Genomic DNA, 20,766 nt, shown 5'->3' with positions numbered 1-20,766 from the left:
TGGTGCAGCACCAGCGCACGCACACGGGCGAGAAGCCCTACAAGTGCACCGAGTGCGAGAAGGCCTTCACGCAGAGCACCAACCTCATCAAGCACCAGCGCTCGCACACGGGCGAGAAGCCCTACAAGTGCGGCGAGTGCCGGCGGGCCTTCTACCGCAGCTCGGACCTCATCCAGCACCAGGCCACGCACACGGGCGAGAAGCCCTACAAGTGCGCCGAGTGCGGCAAGCGCTTCGGCCAGAACCACAACCTCCTCAAGCACCAGAAGATCCACGCCGGCGAGAAGCCGTACCGCTGCACCGAGTGCGGCAAGAGCTTCATCCAGAGCTCGGAGCTGACCCAGCACCAGCGCACGCACACCGGCGAGAAGCCCTACGAGTGCCTGGAGTGCGGCAAGAGCTTCGGCCACAGCTCCACCCTCATCAAACACCAGCGGACTCACCTGCGCGAGGACCCCTTCAAGTGCCCCGTGTGCGGCAAGACGTTCACGCTGAGCGCCACGCTGCTGCGGCACCAGCGCACGCACACGGGCGAGCGGCCCTACAAGTGCCCCGAGTGCGGCAAGAGCTTCAGCGTCAGCTCCAACCTCATCAACCACCAGCGCATCCACCGCGGCGAGCGGCCCTACATCTGCGCCGACTGCGGCAAGAGCTTCATCATGAGCTCCACGCTCATCCGCCACCAGCGCATCCACACGGGCGAGAAGCCCTACAAGTGCTCCGACTGCGGCAAGAGCTTCATCCGCAGCTCCCACCTCATCCAGCACCGGCGCACGCACACGGGCGAGAAGCCCTACAAGTGCCCCGAGTGCGGCAAGAGCTTCAGCCAGAGCTCCAACCTCATCACCCACGTGCGCACCCACATGGACGAGAACCTGTTCGTGTGCTCCGACTGCGGGAAGGCCTTCCTGGAGGCGCACGAGCTGGAGCAGCATCGGGTGGTCCACGAAAGGGGCAAGACCCCAGCCCGCAGAGCTCAGGGCGACAGCCTGCTGGGGCTGGGCGACTCCGCCCTGCTGACGCCACCCCCGGGAGCCAAACCACACAAGTGTCTTGTCTGCGGAAAGGGCTTCAATGACGAGGGCATTTTCATGCAGCATCAGCGGATCCATATCGGCGAAAACCCCTACAAAAACGCAGACGGCCTCATCGCTCACCCGGCCCCCAAGGCGCCTCAGTTCCGACCCCCCAGGCTCCCTTTCGGAGGCAATTCGTACCCAGGGGCTGCGGAGGGCAGAGCTGAACCCCCGGGACAGCCCTTTAAAATGCCCGAGGGGCAGGAGAGCTTCAGCCAAAGGCTGGGCCTGCTCTCTTCCAAGTCCTACATTTGTTCCCACTGTGGAGAAAGTTTTCTGGATCGCGCTGTGCTCCTCCAACATCAGCTCACCCACGGCAACGAAAAGCCCTTTCTCTTCCCTGACTATAGGATTGGTCTAGGGGAAGGTGCTGGGCCCAGTCCCTTCCTAAGTGGGAAGCCCTTTAAATGCCCTGAATGCAAAAAAAGCTTTGGCCTCAGCTCTGAGCTGCTGCTGCACCAGAAAGTCCATGCAGCTGGGAAACCCCAGAAGAGTCCGGAGCTGGGGAAGAGCTCCTCGGTCCTCCTGGAGCACCTCAGGAGCCCCCTGGGGGCCAGACCCTACAGCTGCTCAGATTGTGGGGCCTCCTTTCTCGATCACCTGGCACTCGCCCGGCACCAGGAGACCCACACCCAAGAAAAGTCCCCCACCCCTGAGGAACCCCCTGCAGAGCCAGCCACCCTGTCCACAAGCCAGGAAGGGGAGGGAGAGGCCCCCACCCCCACGGGGGGCAGCAGCCACGGGGACGGGGAGAACCCCAAGACCCTCTTGGAAGAAAAGCCCTATTTGTGCCCTGAGTGTGGAGACGGCTTCACGGAAGTCGCAGCCCTCCTCCTCCATAGGAGCTGCCACCCAGGGGTCACCTTGTGAAATGGGTCTGGAGACCAGGGGCCTCTCTCTCCTGAGAGGAACACTGGAGCTCCCCAAAAATCATGTGGGGAAAGGAGGAGAACCCTATCAGGTTGTAGAGAAGTGGAGGATAAAGAACCCTGGGTAAAAATAGTGCTTTTACATCAGTGATGAGAAACCCTATAAAATTGTTGGTGGGAACCACTTAATAAGGCAGTAGAGAAAAACTGTTGGGTTAGAAACCCTATAAATATGTAGGAAAAAAAAAAGTCCTTTAAGTCTGTAGCAGAAAAACCCTATAAACCATAGTGGATAAAAGCCCTATTAATTGTAGGAAGAGGTCCCAATACGTCTCTAGACAACCCTATAAAACTGTATCAAAATCCTTGTGAAACTATAGGGTCGGGGAAGTGCAGGGAATCCAATGGCATTGACTCGAGAGGAGTGACCCTCAGAAGGTATAGAAGAGCCTTCCATGAACTTGTTCCACAGTGTTCTCTCCCCCTGGAGTTAAGAGGGAGCCTCTCTCCCAGAAGCCTTGGACAATGACACTGAGGAAAATGCTCAGCTGGGGACTAGTGTGGGGAGAGGTGAAAAATAAGTGATGAGGAGCCCCCAGGCCCACAGAGAAGAAACGACCCAGGGAACTAGGAAGAGAAAGTTCAGCTTGCTGCCCTGGGGGTTCCTTGGGGGATGAGGCCGATCTTAGGTGATTGCGTGTTAGAGGAAGAGGCCCACGGGATTCCTTAGGAGGAAGAACCCAAAAATGGGGAAGGAAAAAGAAAAAGCGAGGTCGAGCCTTTTTAAAGGCTGAAGTTTGGGGTGCATAGAAACTTCTAAAGAATACTGGGGAACCATCACAAAAAATTAGGGGGCAGGGAGGGATTTCTGTTAGAGTGCTTTGAGGAAAGCAAACCAAGGTGAAGCCATGTCCAGATGGAACCCAGCAAACTCGGGGCTGCCCAGTCCTCCCCGTTTCCGGGAGCTTGTTAAGCTGCAAGTGCAAGCAGATCCCGGCTCAGGCCGTCAGGGCTCCCCCCAGCCAGGCAGGACGGGGGACTTCTACTCTGAGAGGCCTCCAGGGCTGCAGGGTCCCTCCTGCCCATTCTCAGGTCTCACTGTCAGGAGGTGTCTCCTGCAATCTAACTGCCACCAGTCTTGCTGCCGTGGCAGCTCACCTCCTCGAATTCTGTCCTCAGTGGAGAGGGGTAACCGCTGCTAGTCGACCTCCAAAGAATAAAGCCCTTCAGAGACTCAAGGCCTGTGTGTGGTTAAATCCTCCCTAGACTTCTCTTCTCCAAGTCAACGAGAGCCACGTGTGGGTTCTCTGTGGCAACGAGGGACAGCAAGTCGACAGAATAGAGCGCTCTGATTAGCCAGCAACCCGCTTTTCAACCTCACTCTTTCATCTGAGCTGTTAGCCAGGCTGCTGGCGGGCTGAGCCAGCCGGCACGTAGTGGGGGGTGTCCAGACACCCCACAGACTGGGCCATGGGTCCCTGAAGAGCATCTGGAGGCCTGGCCACCTTCCTCACCCTGGTACTTGGAGCGCTCCGAGGTGGTGATGACCCAGCCCGATCATGGCCTTGGGAGGGGACAGATCCCACCCACTTGGCTCCTCTCCTCCTTAGCCAGAAACCTTCAGAGAGCAATGGAAAGATGAGAAACCCATTCCCCTGCCAGGCCCATCTCCTGTCCTCACACACCACATGGTAACACTCTTTCATTAACCCAGCCAAACCTGCTAACATGACTGGGTGTGTGTGGCAGGGGGGAGAGAGACTGCTGCCCTAGGAAATGGTTGAGTGGAAATTCTCACAACATCTGTAACAAGAACCCCACCCCCTAACCCGGGAGACGCTTAAAGAAGGAGAGGACTCCGTCCAGTGCTGGCTCCAAAGGAAGTGCCCATGGACCCCATGCACCGGTTGTACACCGTGGTCCTCGAGTCTGAGAACTGAGATGCCGGGTGAAGGGGCCCTTCAGGAGTCGCACCCCTGGAGAGGGCGACCCAGATTCCTCAGAGCTGTGGAAGAGACCTCTAATTCCATGATTTGAAAGCTGAAAGCCCTTCACCTTTCATCTCTCCTGCCCCCAAAGGGATGACCTTAAATTCAAAGGATCAAAATCTAGAACACTGTAGGAGGAAAAGCCCAGGCCTGCTGGGGAGAAGGAAAAGGCAGGCCTTGGCTAATTGTGGGGAGACCCTCGTCATCATCTGCATAAAAGCCCCAGCCCACCCAAGTGCCCGGTCAGAAAGCACTACTGAGAGGGGAGAAGGAGCCTGCCTGCCGGATCTCTACTGACAGAAGCGTCAACAGAGGGAGTGTCCCTAGGAGACTGAGGAAGAGGAGACAATCCTCCACGTCAAAGCAGATTTTTTCTAAGATGGTAGTAGAAAGAAACCAGTTGTAGAGACAAACCCCTTGTAAAGCTAGAAACAGTTCCCCTCGGAAACAGGTCGGAGGAATCTGTCTTCAGAAAAGTCCCAGAGAGCAGCCTTTGGGGCTCCGGGGCCAGTCCAGGGCGGGAGGGAGGTGGTCTGTCTGGTCAAAGGCCAGCCGTCGGCCTATTGAGGACTAGGGTGTAGCATATGTAGTAGGATGCTCGCATGTGTAGGGATGGGTGAAGGCCAGCAGTCTTGGCTCCAGTACTGAATGGATGATGTGGACATGCTTAGTCGGGGTCTGGGGTTTCGTAGCAGGAAAGGGGCAGAATCGGAGACCATTGGGGCGTGACCTGTTCTCTTGCCCACCTCCCCAAACTTCTTTACCCAGGTGCTTCCCTCCCAGAGCGAGCTACATCTTGGGAGGTACTAAGCAGGGATCTGGCTTGGGGAGGTGGCAGTGTCCAGAGTCCCTCTCACCAGATTAGGCAAAGGCCCAGGGGATGGTCATGGCACGTGCCCACCAGAACTTAGTCCAGAAGGCACAGTGTAGCCAAACCCTCTTGTCCAGCTCCACGCAGGCCTGACTTCAGAAGTGCCCTGGTGGAGGAGCTCAACAGACCGGTCACAGGGTCATCGGTGAAAGCAGAGGGGAGAGTAGACACTGATCTGAGCTTAGGGTGCAACTTGAAACCTCTATGGCTCTGGAGGTCACATGGGAACTCGACAGAGCTGGCCATGAATCCTGAATGGTGGGGAAACTTGAAACCATCACAACCAAGAGGTGGGATTCCATGACACCCGCTCCTGAGGTGAGCAGCCCCCAGACCCCTTTGCCCCCATTAGGGAAGCCCCACTCAACCTGACTTGTCCCCGTGGAGTGAAGAGAGGCCCCACTTTTGAGTGTTGTGTGTCAATAACAGTGTTGTGTCACTGGTGGTCATGTTGATTAGTTGAAGAGAATAAAGGGAATAAGATTTCCCAGATGTTTTCTGTCTTCTCTTTCAAGCCTGGAGCAAGCTGAAGGAGCTTGTCCTCTCCCAGAGCCAGGGTCTGTGTGTCACCTCCAAAGCTCAGCCGGGCCCAGGCTCCCCTTGTACTCTTTGCTCAGATGCCCTCAAATCCCCGACCAGTGCTTGCGGGTAGGAGCCCGAGGGTTTATGGATTGTTAAAATCCACGTCCTTCAGGGAAAGGGGGAGAAACGTGCTGAGATGGTGGCAGAGCCAAGGTCTTAACTGGTGCCTGGCTTTTGCCACCAGCATGACCTGCTGACTCCTGGGTGGCTGCCCGGTGATTCTGGCGCTGGCTGGCTCCGGTCCAGCCGTGCGGGCCTAGGGAGGCCTCTCTGACCACCCCACAACTGCACTCTCCCCAGGCTGCCACAAGGGAAAGCTCCAAAGATCTAGTTCCAAAAGCTGGTGGCACCTCCCCTGGTTCATCTGGGGCCCAGTCAGCCCACCGCTGGACCAGGGCCTCCTCCTAGACCCTGAGGAAGCATGGGTGGAGATCTCACCGCAGGAGGCAGCCCATAAGCCTTCACTGTGTGGAGAGGCTCGGAGAAGGGCAGCCACTTGCACAAGATCCACAGGAAGGCAGTGAGGGAAACCAGAACGGCCGGGAGCAGGCTCTGCACCCAGCCAAACCTCTCCTCTCCCAGCACTGGGCCTGCCTGGGCCTGCCCTGGGCTCCACACGGTCTGGCCAGGCAGGGCTGCTCTTGCTGAATCCTCAGTGCCAGGCTTGCCTCAGTGCCATCTCCTGGGCCTAGGCCTGGCCATGGCCCCCTGAACAGCCACTTGAGATCCACACTTGCTCTAACCTGTAGCCTGCCTCTGTCCCGGCCAGGAAGCTTTCTCTCCCCTCTCTCTGTGCCTCCCTGGCCTAGACTCCCAGGGCAGGCTCGCTGTCTCTCCCTCCCCTTCCCCATCTGGAAAGCAGGGAGTGGGGTGGTGGGTAAGGGAGAAGGGACTTGCCTTTCCTGGGGAGGTGAGCAGCGAAGGCTATCCTGCCTTCTGTGTCCGCTGTCCTGGTCCCAGTGCAGGAGTCTTCAGTGAAGTGAGGGGACTTCAGGGAAAGAACAGGCAGTGGAGCACAGTGATTGGTTCAGGGACTTAGCAGAAAAGGCTGTGGACCCAGATGTGGTCCCTGCCACAGCAGAGGGTCAGGAAACTGGCCGGAGGAAGTGACCTGAGGCAGAGGGCAGGAGCCAGGAATGGGGTGAGGGATACAAAGTACATAACATTACACGGGGTGGGCAGCAGAGCACTGAGTAGAGACTGAGGTCAGGTAAAGAACAGAAGCCGAAGTGTGGGGCATCTTGTCTGAGGGACCTGGGGGTAGAGCACCATCAGGAGGAGAGTGACAACCTTGCGCACCCCCCCCCCCCCCCCCGTCCCATGGTAGTGTTTTTATAGGTCTGGAACTCAGGAAGGAGAACTGGACTAGAAAATTGGATCTTAGCAGCTTAGCTGTAGCCAAAGCCATGGATAAGGACACAGGGAGAGTAGTGGAGAAGAAAGAAGAGGGTGTAGCTTAGGATTGGAGGAACAGGGCCAGCAGAAGATAGTATGAGAACAATCAGGAGAGTGTAGCACCACAGTCCAAGGAAGTTTTAAAGAGAGTGGTCAATGTCAAATGCTCCACTGGACTCTGTGGCCAACCACACTGTAGCCCTAGTTCTGGCTACAACAGGCACCTTCACCATGACGCCAACATCTGTACACCCCCAAGGCCAGCTAAGGTCAGGGCTGGTCCAGGAGGAACTTTGGCCTGCCCATCCTAGGGGCCCAGGGTATCACAGCCACTGAGGCCACTTGGGGCTACTGGGGGTTGTCAGGGGTCAAACTTCCTGAGTGAAGGGACCTGACCAGCCCCTAAGGCACAGCCTCCCAGAAATTCTGGCATCTGTATCCCCTGCCCTTGAGCTTGAGAAAGTGGTTTGATTGCCTTCTAGACAGGAGTTTTTACTTCTCTTGGCTACGAAGATTGGCCAAACAGAGACATCTAGGGAGGTGATGTGTAGTTACTAATATTTACTGAAAGAGCCCGTGTGGAGAAGACTGCTGAGAAAGAGGACAGTGCTCACTGAAGATTGGCTGACCCTGACTGCTCCGGGCGCGGCCCTCCTCTCAGAGCCTGCCCGCGTCTCTATGATGCAATATGCTGCGTTTTTCCCAGCCTTGGGTGGCAGACTCTTCCTCGACGGCCCGATGCCATCGCCCGCCGCGGCCCGAGTCTCGGTGAGCGTGCCCACCGCGGCCAGCCCAGCGCCGGAAGTCACCGTGGCCCGCGTCTCCGTCTCCACTCCGACCTGGTCCAGCCGCTGCAACCCCGCCGAAACCCTGGACGCCAGGTGGGGCCCGAAGGCGGACAAGGCCGCGAGCCCCCGCGAAGGAGCGACCGTCGAAAAGGCCGCGGGGCCCCGCGAAGGCGCGACTGCTGCCAAACCTGCGGCCGCCACAACCATGCGTCCGACTCCGGCCCCTAGCCCGGTCAGTACCGGCCCCGGCGCGAGCCCCGTCACCGCTGCAGCGAAGGCTCCGCCCGCGGGCCCGATAGCAAATTGAACCCACAGACACCACTCGACACGCGGTTCCCGAAAGCACAGTTGCAATGAAAGAAGTCACCCGCTGCGCTGCTCTAATCTGTCCGCCCGGGGGGGGGGGGGGGGGGTGGGTGAAGCCGGTGGGAAGGGACAGTCCGCAGACTGGGTCCAGACCTGCCTTTGGCCATCACAACCCGGGAACCAGCCGACCCCACCTAGGACCTTGTTGCCAGGGGCTAACAAGGGACTACATTTCCCGGAACCCAACACGAGGCTCCCAGCATCCCTGCGGCCAATGACTGCGAGGGGCGTGGCGAGCCCGCGCGGAGGGGGCCGGCAGGGCTGCCGCGCTCCGCGGCGGGTCAGCCTGACCGGGTGGGAGCAGGAGGGGGAGGCTGGTGACGGTGGGCGAAGGATGCTTTCTCCCTGCAGACATGCTCCACCCACGAGCACAGTCTGGGATCCGAGACGGCAGTTAGATCCAAATGTAACTAAATGTTGGGGGTGGGAAGGGTGAGGTTTCTGCATGGGCCCTTGGGGGTTCACATGCCAGCCAGGGCAGCGACGGGAGAAGTGTAGCAGCTAAAATCTGGGACCACGTTTAGGGCAGGAAGCCTGGCTACTCGGAGTGTAGGCTGAGGGTTGGACGTTTATTCATAACAATTAACAGCCTATACAAGACATCTCTAGAGCAGGGCCTATGGGTCTAAATGGACCCTTGCACCTGTCAGCAGCTCCACCTTCCAGACCCCTGCCTGCGGCCTTCACAACCCATGGGAGTTTGCTTGGGCAGGTAGCACAGGAAGCATCTTGGGGACAGGCTCAGTCACAGGGTGTTAGATGAAGCTCCTCTACCTGGAATGATTGGAAGTTGGCCCAGCCGCTAGTCTGTCCCTTCCCCTCCTGGGAAATTCCGCCTCCACTGCAGTTAAGGCCATCAGGATGAAAGCAGGGTCGGGGCTGGGGACCCAGTGGAGTCTTGGGAAGCATGAGGTGGGGGGGGGGGGGTGGGGTAAATGGGCTTGGGAAAGAAATAGAGATGGAGGTGGGGAGGCTGATTAGAATAGAGACTGATGATCTTGGTTCAGCACTCCTGAGATGAGGGCAAGGTGACTGCAGCAGCCAAAGTTTCCCAGAAGAGGACAGTGCCCCCCACCCAGGGGGTACCTCCTTCAGCCCTTGGCATAAGAGCCAGACCAAAGAGCCCAGGGAACTCCACAGGAGGGAAGCCCCACCCAAGCTTGGAGAGTCTCCCTGGGCCCCAGAGTTAAGGGGCTGGGGAAACTGGCCCACCCTTGGTCCTCACTTGTGGGTAAGCAGGTAGTGAATGAACCTCCTCTTGGGTAGGAGGTCACAGCCTGGGGGATTTCACCCTTTGGACTAGGATGGGCCCATGGAGACAGCTGCCTAGGAGTCAACCTGTGGCGAAGGGTTAGGGCCAGCTTCCAGGAAGCTCAGCTGAGTGCTCTGCTCAGAGCAGACTCTTCCTGCAGGGCAGGTGCCCCTTAGGCTACAGCTCTGACTGGGGGGGAAAGATGGAACTAAGCTTGACGGATCTCACCCCCACTAGCACGCACTGGGACCCCCAAACCGACTAGGTGGACAGGGGCTGGGCCCACAGGGTCTGGAATGGAGGGTAGGGGCCACTGAACATGGGGTAGGGAGGGACTGGAGGCACAGCCCCCAAGGTCCGTGGGTGTTCCAAAGTCCCCTGAGTTACGGGTTCAGCTGATGTAGACGCGATGGAAGTCGTGGGCACCAAAGGCCGCGTTGCACTTGGGGCACTTCCTCTGGCGGGCCTCATAGCGGCCCCGCACGCACTCGAAGCAGAAAACGTGGAAGCACTTGGTAAGGACTGCATCCTTCTTGCGGGTGTTACAGCAGGGGCAGGTCAACCGCGCCTGGGCCGGGCAAAGGCATCAGCTCGGGCACAGTCCTAATGGCACCCAGACCCCGAGCTGACAGTAGGAGGTGGTCCAGGCTAAGCCCACCACATAGCAGAATCCATCTAACTCTCCCCGGAACCCTGAGAGGTGGGGCAGAGCACTCTCCGGATAAGGAAACTAAGGCTCAGAGGCCGAGCAAGCTCTCAAAACTAGAAAGTAGCAGAGTCTGAATTCTACCCTGCTCAGTGGTGGCCAGCAGGCAACATGTCCCCTCCCCTCTCAAAGCTGACAACCCACAGGCTCAGCCCGGGCTCCTCTGCCCTGGGGCTTGATCTCACCCCGCTGGCCTTCTCTGGCAAAACCCCAATCCTAGCTGGAGCTCACTGTCTACCTTCTCTTCATCTGCACCTGCTAAGTCACAGATGGGCATAGCAGTGCCACTAGAAATCTGCTGTCTCTACCCTCAACTGGGCCCACCCCTGGTGCCATTCAGAGATCTGGCTGGGTCCCTGGACTCACTCTTCTCTATGAAGGTTTTACAAATCTCTCCTATCCTGAAACCTCCCACCGGCCACCAGATCTCACCTCCAACTCCAGGAGTTCCCTCAACTCCAAATTCCCCAACATTCTTCCTCTGCCCTGCTTGAAATCCCAGCCCGCCTACTGCCCCAGCATCACCGCTTCCCTAGCTCTCAAACCACACCCATCCAAGTCCATCTCTTCTGGAGAAGCGTTCCTCTCCCTCCCCACGGCTGCCCCCCAGCTGCCTCTGCTCCTTCAAGGCCAAACCACAGGCTTCTCCTCCTCTGCCTATCAGTTATGCTTTGAGGTTCTTAGGGGAAAAGAATGACCTGTCCCCATGCTACAGACCCTCCCTGCGTGACCACAGTTGTATGCAGCTCCCACGGCTGCCTCTACTCACAATCTCCCAAACCCCTGTCGTCCACACAGTCCCTCTGCTTCAAGTGCCTTCCCAGCCAGCCTCCCACAGGTACCTCATTTTCAATATCCTGGAGACACAACACTGTCCACCCAAATCTGCTTCTCCACAGTCTTCCTAATCCCATTATGTGCCACTTGTCATCCCTCGCTTCTCAAATTAGGAATGCAAGCATTCTCGTTACCTCTCTCTCCCTCACTCCATCACTGAGTCCAAGCACTTCTGCCTCCTGAATATCTCCTGACCTCCTCTACTTGTCACTAACACCCCATGCTAGCTCCCTGTCCATTTTTGCCTCAATGACTCCAATAGCCTGACAGATTTCTCTGCCTGTAGTCTTCACCTCCTCTGTACCAAATCTAACAGCAAATCAGACCACATCACTCTCTGGTTTAAAACCCTTTGATGTCGGGGCGCCTGGGTGGCTCAGTTGGTTAAGCGACTGCCTTCGGCTCAGGTCATGGGGATCGAGTCCCGCATCGGGCTCTCTGCTCGGCAGGGAGTCTGCTTCTCCCTCTGACCCTCCCCTGTCTCATGCTCTATCTCATTCTCTCAAATAAATAAATAAAATCTTTAAAAAAAAAACAAAAAAAAAACCCTTTTGATGTCTCCACACTGCCTACGGGATAAGCCAACATCTCCTCACCACACCCTTCAGGATCTGACACTGTCCAAGGCCTCCAACCTTCCTGCTCCCCACAAAACCCACATTCTGTCTTCCAACTACAGTGTCCAGCCATCTCTCCTCCAGCACACCACTCTCAATGAAGGGCCTCTACCTCTGCCTTACCCGTTGCTGGAACCCTCTCATCCTCATTCCTCACAGCCAACCCTCATTCTTCAGATTTTCCTTGGATGACATTCCTTCCAGGAAGCCTACTAGCCCCCAGAGCTGCCACGCGCCCCTGGCTTCTGCTATCGCAATGCTCATCACTCAGAATTACTTGGCTTCCTCCTCTAACAGATGGTCAGTTTCAAGAGATCTAAGACTAAAGCTAGTTCCTAGCCCTCCCACACCCAGCCAGGCACTGTGCCTGGCACAAGTACATGTACGATACTTGGTTAGTTGTTCGATTCTCTACAACCAAGGTTCTGCCCACTTTTTGCTACTTATTTCTGGGGTCCCCAGACTATCCACTACAGCTCTCACCAACTCCCCATCTAAGATTTCCTGGGTGGACGGGGCACAACTCAGCCCCACAGCCCCACCTTGTACTCCTTGATCTCCTCCTGGAGGATTTCATCAGCATCTGCATAAACCTCCACCTTCCTCTGCTTCTCCAGCTTGCGCCGCAGCCGTGAGATGTCCTCCTGGAGCAGGAGAAGGGCTAGGCTAAGTGCAAGGGTTCTCCTCTTGAACCACCCGCCCCGAGGCCACACCAGTGACCCTAAGCCACATTGCCCCTGCCCCACGCACACACCTGAGCTCTCTTGAGGTTGAAGCTCTCTTTCTCGCGAGCAGCCCGGCTCTCCGCCAGGCAGGGCTGGATCTCTCGCAGTCGCGTCTGCACGTGCTCCAGCTGCACCTTTAGATCCTCGGCCAGCTGGGCCGCTTCCACAGCCTGAGGTAGGTGGGACAGGAAAGGGCAAGGGGGGACCGTTCACCTGAGCTTGGGGAGTCAGGCGTGTGGAGCCACAGTCCACAGATGCCTGCGTCAAACGTTCCAGTGACTCTTGCTCTTGGGACCAAGTCCAGTATCTTCACTGGAGTTAGTCCTGCCTCCTGACTTCTCCACCTTCACCTCCTCCTGGTCTCCACAGTTCCTGACACACTCACTTCTTCACCTGCATAACGCTCTCTCCTATCTTTCAGCCTCCACGGGGCTCTTCTCTCTGTTCCCCTCAACTCCCACAACACACTTATTTCTTTCCAGTGGCCCCCTTAGGCCCCAGCTTACATTCAGCTCCCGAGACAGGCTCCCCTATTTTTCTTTCACAAGACTTACTGGGATCTGCAGTAGCATATTTTACCTGTGGGATTACTGGCTGGTTATCTGCCCCTCAAGACTGGAGGTTCCCACTTCTGGTAGGACCCTCTTGTTCCAGGTTCTCCCCAGCACTCAGTGCCAGGAGTTCATAGCAAGGGCATGAATAACACTGCCTTAATTAATGAGTTAAATGGGGCAAGAAAAAAAGCCAAACAGGGGAAAGAAAACGAAAACCAACATTGATCTTAAGCCTCTGCCATGACCTAGATGTTCCTGAGGTTTAATTCAACTATGTGACAGGGACCAGCATCCCTACTTCACAGCTAACCAACAGAGTGGGTTCTGGAGCCAAGGAGATCAGCCCCAATTCCTGGTCCAATCTTTCTTGAGCAAGTCAGCTGCCTGCCCTAAGCCTCAATTTCCTCACTGAGAAAAGCAGATAATAACAAACACCATCTCACGACTGTTATGAGACCAAAATGCAACCCAGCACAGACAAGGCTCAGCACAGGAACTAGAACACGGTAAGCTTTCAAGACGTGAGCTGGGCTGGGAGAGGAGGCACAGGAGGGCTTCAGCTGTGAGCCACCATCCTAGGTTGCTTTCTCCCCTCGGGCCTGGCCTCACCTTCCTCTTGTTGAGCTCCAGGGCCTGGCTGCGCAGCGTCAGCTCCTTTTCCACACCCCCAAGGCTGCCCTGCAAGGCCCGTTCTTTCTCCTCCAGCTTCTGCACGGTCAGCAGCTGGGCATCCACCTGAGGTCAGGGGTGGTGAGTCAGTGCTGGGGAGCCTCTGGCCCCTCTAGCTCCACCCTGAAAGCCCAGGGTAGCCATACCTGGGACTTCAGGCCCAGAACTTGCTCGCCCAGCTCATCCTTCTCCTCCCGCAGCAGCTTGTGTATCTGGTTGGCCTTGATCCGCTCGGACATCAGCTTGAAGTTGGCGTCATCCTTTTCCCGTAACTGCTGTAGCAGCCGCCCGTTTTGCTCCTGCATGTCTTCAAAAGCCTGACCGGTTACATCCATCTCTGACAACAGAGCCTCCTCTTCCTGTGGTAAACGGGCAGAGATGAGATGGAACATGGGAGATGATCGTGGGGAAACCACAGGAAAACAGGGCTGAACAGAGTGGTCCCGGACCATCTGCTAGAAGCACTCAACAGGGAGTTAAGGGAATCCCAACATTCAGAAGCAAGGGGACCACAAGGGGGTCGCACCTGCTTGGTAGCACCCAACTTGCGCTGCAGGTGCTCGATCTGCTCCTCCGCCTGGCGAATGCGCCGCAGGGCGTCCTCATCCGCAATTTTTTTGCTCTCCCTTCTGTCCCTTTCCTCCAATTCCCGAATACGGCTCCGTAGTTCATCAACCTACAGCCACCAGAGTGTTAGCTCTTGTCACTGCTTCCCGCTGACCTAGGGCTCTGCTCTGGTTAGAACTCCCCAGGGCAGCCTCTGTGCGTGCCCCACAGGCCCTACCTGTCCTCACCTCAGCCTTGGCCTTGCGTTCAGCTGCCATGAGCTGCACCTTATCCCGCTGTTCCTTGGGTGCTGACTTGTACATGTCCAGCAACAGCTTCATCTCCTTCTGGCTCTCCTGGGCCTTCCTGGGGAAACACAGGAGGAAGGCTTGGTGAATGGTGCTAGAGGCTACTTTGATAGGGGTGGGAGGGAAACAGGAATAGGGCCTCACTTGAGCTCTGCTCGGAGACCTTTGAGGAGTTCTGACTCCTTCCTCTTGGCCTCCTCTACCTTGGCCTTCTCCCGATCAGCCCTTGAGAGAGCCGAGGCCACAGATGGGGGTCCCAGGCCAGGCCCTTCCCGCTCTCGAAGCTCCCGCTTGGGCCTGGCCTCAGGTTCTCGGCCCCGGGAGGAGGGGCCCTGGGACCCAGGAGTTATGGCCTGGGCATCCTCCTCAGAGGGGACCAGCTCCTCCTTCTTCGCTAAGGAGGTAGTAGTGGTGGTGCCAGGCCCTGAAGCCATCTCCTTTCTGCTGTCGGGGGCAGTGACAGGGCCTGGCCCACCCTCTTCTTTCCCTGGGGCTGGGGCACTGAGGCCAGATTCTTCTGGGTGGCCCAGGTTGGGGATGGAGTGGGTTGAGCCGCTGGCCTGGGCCCGGAGCTGCAAAGACAGAGAACAGGGCTGAGGTGAGACAGTGCTCACCTGGGTCCAGCCAAGGCTTTTCCCAGGCAGCCCCCTCTCACCTTGCCAATCTCTGCCTGCACTTCCCGCAGCTTCCGCTTGTACCGCTGGGCGTCCCCCTTTAGCTGGTGGTTGTGGTTTTGGAGGCTGCTGATCAGGTGGCGCATCTCACGGTTGATGGGCCCTGGGAGAGGGTTGGGAAGGAGTTAGACCGGCTTCTGCATGAAGGGCCCAACCCCTCAGTGGGGGAAGAAGGAGAGTCACAGCTGTCACTCCCATTGTGGAGAAGGAAACTGAGGCCGTACATACAGTGTGATCTCATCAAAGTAATAACCCAGGCTTGAAAAAAGCTCACCCAAAACTAACTTGAGACTGCCTATTTGTTATTTCTGTTAATGTAAATTTTTCTAATATTTCCAAATTTCCTTTAAAAGAACATATAACTGTAATATTCACCAAAATAAATTAGTCCACTTCTTTTGTATTTTTAAACAAATGTCACCTTCTGAGTTTCACCTCTCTAGCCTTCCCATCCAAAATCACAACCCCTTTCTCCCAACACTTCCTATCTTTCTTCCCTGCTTTGTTTTTCTTGACGTATTTGCCACTACCTAACATACGTGGTCTGTTTTTCGCTTTGTTGCCCCCCTTTACTACAATACTGCTCCACAGTAGCAGGGATCGTCTGTGTTTTGTTCACAGACATAATCCCAAAGCCTAGAAAAGAGCCCGGCTCATAGGTCCTGTTCAAAAAACTTTGTGAAATGAACGACTACCTCTAAGAGAAAGACACCGTAAGGCCAGAGAACCACGGACCGGGCCAAGAGCTCATGTTCTGGCTGTGCCTGCTCGGTCAGCCACCTCAGCTGGTTGTGACCCTCACCATGCCTTTGAGTCAGGTGGTATGATCCCTGTTTTGGCCAGGGAGAGGAGGCTCTGCAAAAGGAAGGGGCTCAACCCCTTGCATCTGGATAAGCAGCAGCCCCACACCAGGGACCAGCAATCCCAGATAAGGCCCCACCCCACCCTGTCCTCACCACCTACCCGCCTGCTCGTTGGCTGCCAGGTTCTGCTCGAACTCGATGCGCAGCATCTCGTACTCCTTGCGTACCTGGGCCAGTGTGTCCTCCAGCTGGATAACCTCTGTGCGCAGCTTCTTCTGCAGCCCCAGCTCATCACTCTGTAGGTTGAGGCGTTAAAGACCCACACAACCCCTCAGCCCCCTGGCAAACTCCTCTCCTCTTCCCCCCCCACCTCAGGCCTCTGTGGCTTAGGAAGAATTTATTCCCAAGGGACCCCTGGCAGCACACAGGGCCTGCGAAGGCCAGCAACACCTTGACCCTGAGGTCTGTTCCAGGGCCATACCTCCATGTGCTCAATGTGTCTTAGGTGGGAATTCTTGGTAGCCAGCAGCAGCCCCCGGGCCTCATCAAGCTGGGTCTTCACTTGCAGAGACTCGTTGTAGAGCAGCGAGAACTGGGCCTGCAGCATTCGGTACTCCCCCGTTTCCCTCACCACCTCCTCGGGAAGGCTCCGCAGGGCCACCTAGGACCAGGGTGCCCAAAAACGATCAGCAAGAAGATTCAGGACCCAGCCGCTACCTCGCAGGTTCAGGCCCTCCCAGTCCTAAATAGAGCCCACCTTGAGGCGCTCATTGGTCCGCACAGCCCCCTGAAGTTCGGCCTGCAGCTTCTCCAGCTCTGCCATACGGCTGTTGGCCAATTCCTGGTTTTCCTCCAACTCTGCATTCAGCATCTCAAACTGTGGAATGGGAGGGGCTGTGGGAGGCAGGGCCAGGCCAGGATGCCTGCTTCCCTCACATCCCCACCACATGTGGGCAATGATGGATTCTGAAGCCCCACGGACAAGCCAAACCCAAGCACTTTCCTAAGGGTTCCCAGGTAAGTGGGAGAAAATACTGCATGGCCAGTGCTGGGAACCAAGGCTCATAACTGACAGGGAATCAGGGTAGCCTTCTTGAAAGACCTGAAAAGGAACCTGAAATAAGGAGTTAACAGGGAGCAACAAACCTTACAGCATCAAAAAAATGTGCAATGAACAAGAAGTGAGAGAGCCCTCTGTGAGACACCTCCTTTAGCCAGCCAGCAAAGAATGCCAGTCAGCTCCAATATACTTTCATTTGTCTCTCTCTGGTTTTTTTTTTTCTAAGATTTATTTTCATGTGTGAGAGAGAGCACGTGTGCACGTGTGCACGAGTGGGGGAGGGGCGGGGTAGAGGGAAAAGCAGGCTCCCCGATGGGAAGGGAGCTCAACATGGGGCTCCATCCCAGGACCCTGGGAGCATGACCCAAGCCAAAGGCAGCCGCTTAGCCAACTGAGCCACCCAGGCGCCCCCATTTGTTTCTTTTCTATACTTTTCCTTTGGGGCACCTGTAACCACTTAATGAACTATCTTACTTCTCGTGTGTTCCCCCAACCAGAACCTGAGCTCCATGAAACCTTTGTTTTTTGTCTCTTGTCCTCTGATGCCTACTTCCAACCACCATGCTTAATACTTAACGTTAACAATTACTTATTAAATATACAAATGAATAAAACAGAGCACCACGAATGACAGGGAAGGGACTCAGACCACGCAGATGGTCTGTCCTTAATTCTGAGGAGACTTTCATGGGTGGGGCAGAGAAAAGGTTACAGGAGGGATTGGAAAAAATGGTGCCTACTCACTTTCTGCATGCTGAGTGTGATCTGGCCCCCCTGGAAGCCGGAGGAGCTCCCAGACGCATAGTAGCCAGAGTTGAGCTGTGGAGAGACAGACCGATGGGGGTGGAGGAGAGAAGCGAGGGCTCCACGTACCCAGCCATGGCTCCATCTGACCCAGCACCCAAGCCCCACCTGCTCCAAGGCCTCTGCCAGGTGCTTATTGAGCTTCTGCTCACGCTTGCGCAGCTTCTCAATGTCCCACTGCAGGTCCTCCACCGTCGTCTCCATCTCCAGCACCTTGGTCTCTGCTGATGTCACTTTATCCTGGAGCTCAGAGTACTGGGGACAATGATAGGGTCAGATGCTTAGAGGAGGGGACTTGGCTCCCTGAGAGCCTTGGTGCACGTCGAACCCAAACCCTGCCCTGGTTTTAATCCCACCTCCAACGAGATGCGATGGTGCTTCTCTTGTAGCTGAGTGGCCAAGTCCTGCAGCCGCCGGTTCTCACGACCCAACTCCCGGGTGCGTGCCCGAGCCACCTCACCGGGGGGCTCACTGTCCCCTGAGAAGGCAGGGCTCGGGTAAGAGCCAAGTCCAGGGCAATGGGGCCAAGTACTAACTCATTCTGGAGTCTGCTATGTGCCCAGTGTGATCCACCAGCTGTCTTGCCAATTTCTCATGACAAAGCCAGGAGTCTGTATCTCCACTGCACAAAGGAGGAAACCAGCTCAGAGAGGAGAGCCATCTGCCCAGAATGACAGGACTAGGGCTGGGAGAAGCCTGTCAGCCTGTCAGCCTGCAAAGCCTGGGCCCTTCCTACTGTGCCTTGTGGGTCACCAACTGCAACCAAAATCTGTGCAAAGTGTTCTAAAGGTCTCCAGCTGGAAGGCAGTAGCCCCATAAGCATTAACAACTCCTCCCACCCAGCTCTCTAGAGCTCAACCCCATGAACCAAAGGCAGAGCCCCATCTACAACCTACCCCTTTCCCTGAGAAAGTGGCTGATTTATTCCTTGGAGAATTATGGCTGCCTCTGCGCTCGGGCATTGAGGGGGTACAAGCAAGACGCAAATGGGGACAGACACCTCTGCGGCGGGACGCAAAGAACTAACCTCGGCTGTATACTCGCTGACAGAGTTCCTCCACCCGGCGCTGTAGGCGGTCTGAGGCCTCTACGACACGGGACACGGCTGCCTTGGAGAACTCCATTCGGCCCTGGAGCTGCAGCTCCACCTCCTCACTACTGCTGGCGCCCAGTGCTACCACAAAAGCCAAGGCTGGCTCACTGAGGGGGGGCCTCAGCTGCACTGGCAGGGGCTCTGTGAGGGAGGGACAGACCCTCATGAAGATCTCAGGAGGAGAACAGCAGCAGTCACCACCACTCCATAGCAGGTTCCAGACTGAGCCCTTCGGCACTCTATGGCTCACTGAATCAGCACAAGCAATGCCCGTCATCAAAGTGAAACTTCGGAGGCTCAGGGAGCTAAAGTAATTTCAAGGCCACAGAGCTTCCAAATCATTCCTCAGGGAAGCCTTCTCCGCCTTCGCCATCTATATTAGAACCACACAGGAGTGCACATACACTAATTCCCTTTCAAGGACCCCTCTTGTTTTTACTTATGGTTTAAAATCATTTCCTCCCTGATGGCAGAGGCAGTCTTTCTTTTCGCTTATCTTTGTCTCTTCCGAGGCTGTAACAGTACTAACTACACAGCTAACACTTGATATTAATACTTTTTTGAACTAAATGAGGGTCAAACATGACGTGCACTATGAACCAAGTCACTCAGATCCCAAAGCCCGTGGCCTGGGTTCTTACCCGCTGCATTTTGCTGTCCAAACAGAAAGTCAAGTGTGTGTGTGTGTGTGCGTGTGTGTGTGAGTGAGAGAGAGAGAGAGAGAGAGAGAGAGAGAGAGAGAAGGGTGGTGGGGGAATTCAGAAGACTAGTATGAAAGTTCCCTCCTCTCCAGGACCGTTCCCAGGACTTAATTAAGCTCCCCAGATCCTAGGGCTCTGGCCCTACCCCTCAGCTCCGATGTCCCTGGCTCTGTGAGAGGGGTCTCATCACGTGTCGGCCCCTCCTGGGTCCCAGGCGCCTCTGTCCCTGAAGACAGCTCCCCCTGGCTCTCATGGTGTCGGAGAAGGGCTTCCACAGTTTCATCCAGCTGAAGGGAGAAAGCACCAAAAATGTTATGAATCCCTCAGGTGCTTCCCAGCATGATACTCCTTTCCCAGCAGAGTAGTCTGAGGATTGGCAGCTGGATCAAGGCCAGGTCTTGGAAAGCAGAGGGGCATCCACCTGGGCCCAGTAGCGATTGACAATGAGGAGTGTGGCATCATCTGTGGCCTGCCGCTTCTCCAGCTTCTCAATTCGTTCTCGGAGTTCATCTTCACAAGCCTGTCGCTGTTCCAACCGCTCTGCCAGTTTCTTGTTCTTAAACTGCAGAACCTTCAGGTCCATCTCCTCCTACCAAGGAAAACAAAGGGGACGAGGAGAGGGTCAAGCAGGGGCCAAGAAACCAATCACAGAGAGAGACAAAAGAGAGCAACCGGAACGGAGAAGACAGTATCTCCAGACTAACCACTAACAAAATTTAAAGAGATTCAGACACCCACAGAGAAAGCATCTTAATTGTGAGGAGAGTCAAGTTCTGCTTCTGCCTCTTTCTAATTCTCAAGTCTTTGACAAGTCACACGCCCTCTGGGAATCTGTTTCCCTATCTGTAAAAAGAAGGCAGACGTCATGTCCTCGGTTTCCTTCAACAGAGTGTTCTGTAAAGTGGATCCTGCTAAGCTTGGGGGAACTGCGAGTAAAGAAAGGTTCTAGACGATTTGGGCGGAAAACAGAGATGGGAGTCCGGCAAGTTGTGAGGACTGGGGCAGGAGCCCACGAACCGTGGAAGAGATGCCCCCAAGACGAATGGGCTCTATAAGCGTGGTCGTGGTCTTCTCCTCGCGGCTCAGCTTCTTCTCTGGGGGCCCGGAGCCACCGTCGCCGGCTGCGCGTTTGTTACCGGGTCCAGACATGGCCGCGGCTGCGAGGAGCGGCGCAGGGTCTCCCGAGAGACGTCAGGCAGGCGTAAGCGGCACTTCCGTCACCTGCAGAAGACAGAGAGCAGAGATGTGGATGTGGCCAGCGCTCCGCAGCCCCAAGCCTTCCCCGCACACACCTGCTGGATTCCGACCCCGCCTGCCCCTGGCCCCTCCGCGGCAGCGGGCTCAGCCTAGCGCCATCTTGGACTTCACCGGACGTCACCGGCCTCCTCAGCCCAGAGCGCAAGCGCCGCAAGCAATGCCGGATGTGGCGAAATTTCATTTCCTATTTCTATTGGTCGCGCTTTGTCCCGCCTCTCGGGCCCC

At 56.3% G+C, this 20,766-nt stretch overlaps 2 protein-coding genes across 4 annotated transcripts in view; one reads left to right on the top strand and one right to left on the bottom strand.

Moving 5' to 3' along the window:
- The window catches only part of ZNF629 (zinc finger protein 629), an 8,738-nt gene extending 3,418 nt beyond the window's left edge, over positions 1-5,320 (top strand). The window contains exon 3 of the mRNA XM_021700359.2: positions 1-5,320. This exon is cut by the window's left edge and continues 558 nt beyond it. Coding sequence (XP_021556034.2) covers positions 1-1,946 — 1,946 coding nt within the window. The 3' untranslated portion in view covers positions 1,947-5,320.
- A 3,144-nt stretch (positions 5,321-8,464) lies between these two features.
- On the bottom strand, positions 8,465-20,647 carry RNF40 (ring finger protein 40). Of its 3 annotated transcripts, none has more exons than XM_021700443.1 (20): positions 20,577-20,647; positions 20,302-20,505; positions 19,706-19,873; positions 19,430-19,571; positions 18,518-18,724; positions 17,847-17,968; positions 17,599-17,745; positions 17,431-17,505; positions 16,384-16,503; positions 16,108-16,287; positions 15,787-15,922; positions 14,805-14,926; positions 14,294-14,721; positions 14,090-14,207; positions 13,822-13,971; positions 13,442-13,654; positions 13,236-13,361; positions 12,102-12,242; positions 11,890-11,991; positions 8,465-9,755 (listed from the first exon to the last, which is right to left on the bottom strand). In XM_021700443.1, the coding sequence occupies exons 2-20, from the start codon at positions 20,431-20,433 to the stop codon at positions 9,579-9,581; spliced, it is 3,006 nt and encodes a 1,001-aa protein (XP_021556118.1). In that variant the 5' UTR covers positions 20,434-20,505; positions 20,577-20,647; the 3' UTR covers positions 8,465-9,578. The 3 variants fall into 3 exon arrangements, with proteins under 3 accessions (XP_021556118.1, XP_044771618.1, XP_021556117.1); XM_044915683.1 differs by having other exon boundaries at positions 11,890-11,988; XM_021700442.1 differs by having other exon boundaries at positions 17,431-17,745.
- Positions 20,648-20,766: the final 119 nt, after the last annotated feature.

Source organism: Neomonachus schauinslandi, chromosome 5 (genome assembly GCF_002201575.2).
Source record: "Neomonachus schauinslandi chromosome 5, ASM220157v2, whole genome shotgun sequence".
In the NCBI taxonomy this organism is placed as follows: domain Eukaryota; kingdom Metazoa; phylum Chordata; class Mammalia; order Carnivora; family Phocidae; genus Neomonachus; species Neomonachus schauinslandi.
The sequence above is the reverse complement of the archived record's forward strand: the minus strand, read 5'-3'. Positions and strand labels throughout refer to the sequence as shown.